Source organism: Amblyomma maculatum, chromosome 1, assembly GCF_055883805.1.
Source record: "Amblyomma maculatum isolate TAMU_Amacu chromosome 1, ASM5588380v1, whole genome shotgun sequence".
Classification (NCBI taxonomy): Eukaryota; Metazoa; Arthropoda; class Arachnida; order Ixodida; family Ixodidae; genus Amblyomma; species Amblyomma maculatum.
This window is the reverse complement of record NC_139344.1, coordinates 433,403,297-433,409,188: the sequence shown is the minus strand read 5'-3', so window position 1 is coordinate 433,409,188 and position 5,892 is coordinate 433,403,297. Positions and strand designations below refer to the sequence as shown.

The 5,892-nt window shown below is 44.9% G+C and overlaps 1 protein-coding gene across 1 annotated transcript; it reads right to left on the bottom strand.

Moving 5' to 3' along the window:
- Positions 1-3,742: 3,742 nt before the first annotated feature.
- Positions 3,743-4,474, bottom strand: LOC146209423 (uncharacterized). The gene has a single exon (XM_084580322.1). The coding sequence runs from the start codon at positions 4,472-4,474 to the stop codon at positions 3,743-3,745; it is 732 nt and encodes a 243-aa protein (XP_084436448.1).
- Between the last annotated feature and the right edge of the window lie 1,418 nt (positions 4,475-5,892).

Genomic DNA, 5,892 nt, shown 5'->3' with positions numbered 1-5,892 from the left:
CGGGTGTTGCGAAAGCGGTTTTTTCTTTGTCGTCCTCGTGCATAGGTATTTGCCAATAACCTGAGCGGAGGTTCAAGGTCGAGAAATATTCGGAGCCTTGGAGAGAGTCAAGGGCGTCATCAATTCGCGGCATCGTATATACATCTTTGCGGGTAATTTTGTTGAGTGCGCGGTATTCAACAAAAAAACGTACTGAGCCGTCCTTTTTTTAACTAGCACTACTGGGGAGGACCATGGGCATGTTGAGGGACGAATTATATTGCGATGGAGCATGTCATTTACATTTTCTTCAATTACTTTTCGTTCAGAGAGGGAAACCCGATAAGGCCGTCGGTGAACGATAGAGTTACCTTCAGTATTGATGCGATGGTGCACAACACTAGTTTGTCCCAGTGGTGTGGAAGTGGCATCAAAAATGGCTTGGTGGTGTCGAAGCAATGTCAGCAGTTCTTGGCGTTGGTTCAGCGTGAGTTTAGGATTAATAGTCTTAGCGAGAACAGAAAGAGAGATGTCTGACGAAACACGTTGCTGAGGCGGAGGGGCGGTGAGCACCATCAGGCAAAAAGGTTGAACATCCACCATGCAATGCAGAGAAGTTACTTTTGGGAGCACGAGGGACTAACGTGAAGTGTTAGTGCCCACTACTGTCGCTGAGCTGTTGTGGAACCGGACAAGACTTGACGGGAAGGCAATGCCGCGTTCAAGATGACTATATGATGGTGCTATGAGTAAGTCCCCGTCAGTTTTTTTTTTTAATACAGGATGCGGACGCGCCAAAGCCGCAATTGGGCTTGTAGGGCGCCGTCCGGCAGCAGCAACAACCTCTGTTACCAAATCACAGAATTATTATTTTTTTTTTGTGGACGAAAACAGCATGAACTAGAGCTGCTCAAGCTCGGCAATAGCACCCCGTAACTGCCTGCGAGTGTTCAAGTTGAAAACGTCATCAGACAGCTCATTGAATATACATGGGATATAAAATGACCTCACAGACATACCAAAATGAGTTCGCACTGTAGGCACGAAATATCTAGGAATGTTCCGTAGTGGAATAGGTTTAACATTAGGCAACCTAAATTCGGTGTTCCAGAAATATCTAAGTACAGTGATTTGTTTGAAAACAGTGTCAAAGGATGGCAGACCTGAAGAAAGGAATACACTTTGCAGTTTATGGGGTGTTGAATAGATTACACTCTTAGCCATATTCTTGAGAATACGGTTTATCCTATTTTTCCATGTTTCAGAACAGTTAAAGAAACAGCACATGCCATATCTCAGCAAAGAATATCCCAAGGTCTGTGCAATTCAACGTCTTATGGCAAACGGCAGGTAGGCCCTTAGAGCATAGAGCAAGCATGCGACGCCTCTAAGCTTCCTACTGAGGTGCGCCATATGTGTGTTCCAGGATAAATCACTGTCCATGTAAATGCCAAGATATTTCACGGTCGGAACACATGTAATGGGGCAGCAAGAACATGCAGTGCACCTGGAGCTGTGCAAAACAACCGCTGCGTTTTTAGGGATTGGTTTGTGTGCATTGTGAAAGCACACTAGTTGAGTTTTTTTGGGATTTATTTCAATCAAGTTACATTGAAACCAATCATATAGCTTGGTGGCATCCTCTTGAAGTTGTTGGAGTGCGCACGAAAAATCTGCATTAGCTGAGATGAGGAGGGTGTCATCAGCATATTGATAAATTTGTGATGAAGTTATAACACTGGGAAGGTCATTAACATAAAGATTAAATAAGAGAGGTGATAAGATGGATCCCTGAGGAACACCATTATGTAAGTCTATAATACTGCTTTGCACAGGTCCAAGTTCCACCATTTGGGATCGCTGAGACAAATAATTTCTTAGTAACATTTGAAAAGGACCACGAAACCGATAGCAATACAAATTTTCACATAGAATGTCGTGGTGTACAGAATTAAACGCCTTCTTAACATCAAGAAAAAGACCAAATGCCACTTCATTTCTATCAAAATTAGAATGAATAGAATCCGACATGTTTTCTAATAATGTTTGGGTACCAGAACCAGCAACAAATCCGTATTGATGCGGGCTGAGCAAATTATGCCTCAGCGAAAATGCTGACATAGTAGATGAGATATGTTTTTCTAAGATTTGTGATATACATGACACGATAGAAATTGGGCGATAGTTCGAAATATAATTCCTTTTGCCACCCTTGTAAAGTGGAATAACACGTGCTTGTTTGAGAGAGTGTGGTAGGCAGCCACTTTCAATGATACTATTTAGCATAAAGAGGAGGACACACTTTAAGCTTTGAAAGTTTCTGGAAAGGTCGCTGATAAATATCCCATCAATTCCAGCCGATTTGTTGTGCTGTAGGCTGGAAATTATACCGAAAAGATCTGGCTCTGTTATGGGTGGAAGAAATGCCGAGTCAGCCACAGAAGAAGGAAGTAACGGCGGACGTGAAGCGGCAAGCGTAATGCGCTGTTTCTTAGAAAAAAAGTTATTAAAATCATTTGCCAAAGATGACGTCAAGTGACCAAAACTAAGCTCTATTGCGTCCTTGACAGGCCTACGCTGACGCCCACGTAGTTCGTTCACGATAGCCCACGTTTTGGCCACGTCATGGTGGCAACTGTGAAACTGGCTAGCGTAGTAGCGTCTTTTAGCGGACCGAAGAAGAGCGGTTACTTTGTTCCTAGCAACCCGAAATTCAATTCTTAAGGTTGTATTTTTCGGTGAAGCGCGGCATTTCGACCAAAGGGCTTCTTTCTCTTTGATGGCTGCGAGAATGTCAGGTGTAAGCCAGTAACATTTATTATTTCGTTTTTTGGTAATTATACTTCTTTTGCAAGATTCCTTTAAATTTTTAAAAACCAAAATGAAGTTATCATACACCGTATCTTTGTTATTTCCTGATAGAAATGAGTTCAAGTCGAAGGATGACACCTTTCTGTCAAACAGTTTTCGGTCTAGGAGAGTAATGACGCATTTGCTATCATCGGGTTTCTGTGCAGAATCAACCTTAGCAACGTGGCATAATGTAAAGTAATGATCTGCTAATTTCTGTTGAATGACAGCTGCCATAGCGTGAGACAGGTCCGAGGCGCGAACATTAACGTGATCTATGCAAGTTTTAGACATACTGTTATTTACGAACTCTTCTCTAGTAGGATCTGAAAGTAGTGCTTCTATACCATGGTCAGCAAGGGCATTTAGGTAGTTTTCCGCAGACGCTCTCTCAGGCTTTATTAGATCTATATTCAAGTCACCCATTATGCATAGGTTGCCTTGGCTGAACCTTTGTTTACAAATGTCATGCAGTTCTGTGATAAAATTAGGCACGTTTCCAGACGGCGGGCGGTATATGATGAGGAGGTGACTCGAGATGTTGCAGTATGAAATTTCAAATCCCATCGCTTCTGCAGCGTTGAAGGAGATGCTAATACGGGAAACCGATAATGAATCTTTGAAGAAGACAGCAATTCCTCCACCTTTACCTACTTGACGGGCAAGGAAATGCTCCGTATAACCTGGAAGCTTGAACATGCAAGTATTATGATCAGCAATATTTATCTCTGTGAATGCAAATATGTCTACGACTTGGTAAAGGTCTTGTGCGACTACCAGAAATTGATTCCAATATTTTCGAATACTTCGAATGTTATTATGAAGAATTGTAAGTGAACTCAGTGAAATTGGATGGAACGATTGAAAACAGGCATCAAAGCTTGAAAAAGAAGACATAGCAATAACAATCTTCCTACATCATTTTGTCAATGTCTGAAAGAGACGCGATTTTGATGGCGGAAGCCCCCACTGCTTTCCTGGCAAAAATTTTGCCATTCTTGACCCAGACAAATTTGAAAGATTTTTCCTTTCCTCGGATTCGAGTTTTCCAGAACAGCTCACTGTTCATTCGAGTCAAGTTTTCATTGAAGAAGACTGAAGAGAGCTTGTCGGAGTTGTTTAGCGTCCTAAGTTTGCCTTTAACCTGCAGCCATTTCTCCCGTATGGTCGGGGACGAAAACCTGACCAATACGACCGGAATCTTCTCTTGACGCGATGGCAGGCGGTGCACGGCGGTTATCTCCGAAGGATTGAAGTCACGCACTTCAAGCGCTTCAGCCATCTGCGCAATTTCAGCCCGCAGGTCTTCCCGTGGCTGAACTGGCAGTCCGCTTATCTCTAGATTAGACAGACGGCTGTACTGTTCACTGTCATTGAGCTCTGACTGAATTCGGTTAATCATCAAAGCTTGTTCGCCTATAGTTCCTTCTAGAAATGCTACCTTTTGCTCAAGTGTTTTTGTTGCTTGCACGGCATCGTTGCATGTCGCAAGGAGCGTGTCATATTTGGATGCCAGGAATTCCACTGAAGTTTGAACCTCAGTTACTGTCGTTTGGAGGCCTTCAATTGTTGCGACAAGCTTCTCGAGCTGGACCGGTAGAGCCAGGAGGCTATCTATGCTTATTTTCAGCTCTGAAACAACCATCAGTTTTTTTTTCCAAAGCAGCTACCTTTTTAGAAACATCTGATGGTTCTTCTTCCGTTGGCTTCCCATTGGAGGCCACCGAGATTAACTCCCCGCGACATGCGCGACATCGCCATTTTTCACGTTTTCCAGGTCCCATTGATGAAAATGTACTCTCAGAAAGACCTGAACATTCACCGAGATGGTACCCAATGCTACACTCGCAGCAAACAGTTCGTTTTTCATCTGTAGGTAGAGCCTCATTACAAATCCCACAACGTGCCATTGTGAACAGTCGAGAACAATACTAGCAGGTCTAGCAAAGCACAAGTTATGACCAGGTACAACTTGCACACATTGCCCAAATTGCAGTCGGCGGCTTAATGAAACAAATGGCTAGAGATGAGTTGTCATCAATGCTCACCTGTCGTACACAAGAATAGCAGTCAGTTCGCGACACAGGGGTTGCCGCCGACTGCGAAGGCGAGCCAGGTGAACCACTGTTTTATAGCGGTCCAGCGGTAGCAGCGCCGTCTCCAAGAAGCCTGGCAGTGATCGTCCTTCCAGTCACGCTGTCCCGAAGTGGAACGATTCGCGGCGCCGAGCTGTCCAGTTCCACCACGATATGCGCAGGATAATGGTATCGGCTGGCCGTCCGAGTCTGTTGCCTGTCGTACACAAGAATAGCAGTCAGTTCGCGACACAGGGGTTGCTGCCGACTGGAGTTATGTGGTCAGAAACAACAGTAAGCAGCTTTTGCACTGAGGAGGCGAAACCGTATCAGCGGCGGCAACGAGGGGATGATGTCGTTCAGAATAGTCAGATGAAAAATCGCTGACTGTCATATGGATAAAACGCTCACCACAAGAAATTAGCGCCGAAGCGGTTGACAAAAATCCCATCAAAAAATCATCAGATGCGCACAAGGTGAGAGCACAGCAAACTGCACATGATGGCGGATGGCGTCGATAACAACTCGTACGGTGCACTTCGCTGAAGGGCGCAAAGGGACGTCATTGGCTCCACGGAGTTCAGGCCGATCATATGGAGTTGTCACTTTTCGCAAACGGTAGCACAAATCAGCGTGAATGACAGAAATTGCAGCCCCTGTATCAATCAAAGCTTCAACCGGTAAACCTTCAGCGATAACAGCAATCACGTTATACGGGCGATCAGGAGGACTTTTAGTAAGTTCGCAGAGTGCAGTTTGACCTCCGGAAACTGCAACACTTAGTTTTCCGGATGGCGGACAGGGAGAGTGGTTGCGGGGCGGAGAGGGGAAACTAAGCGGCGGTATGGGGAAAGGGACCCGCGTCCAGATACATGGGCGTTATTTGCTTCAGACGAGGATACCGGCGGTGGAGAGGATCGACGAGGTGGGCTGGGAATAGGTCGCCGCTGATAATATGAGGGTACGTCACTTTCGAAGGCGTCGTAAC

Coding starts and splice junctions, on each gene's coding strand:
- LOC146209423 (XM_084580322.1), bottom strand. CDS start 4,474: ATGGTTGTTTCAGAGCTGAAAATAAGCATAGATAGCCTCCTGGCTCTA.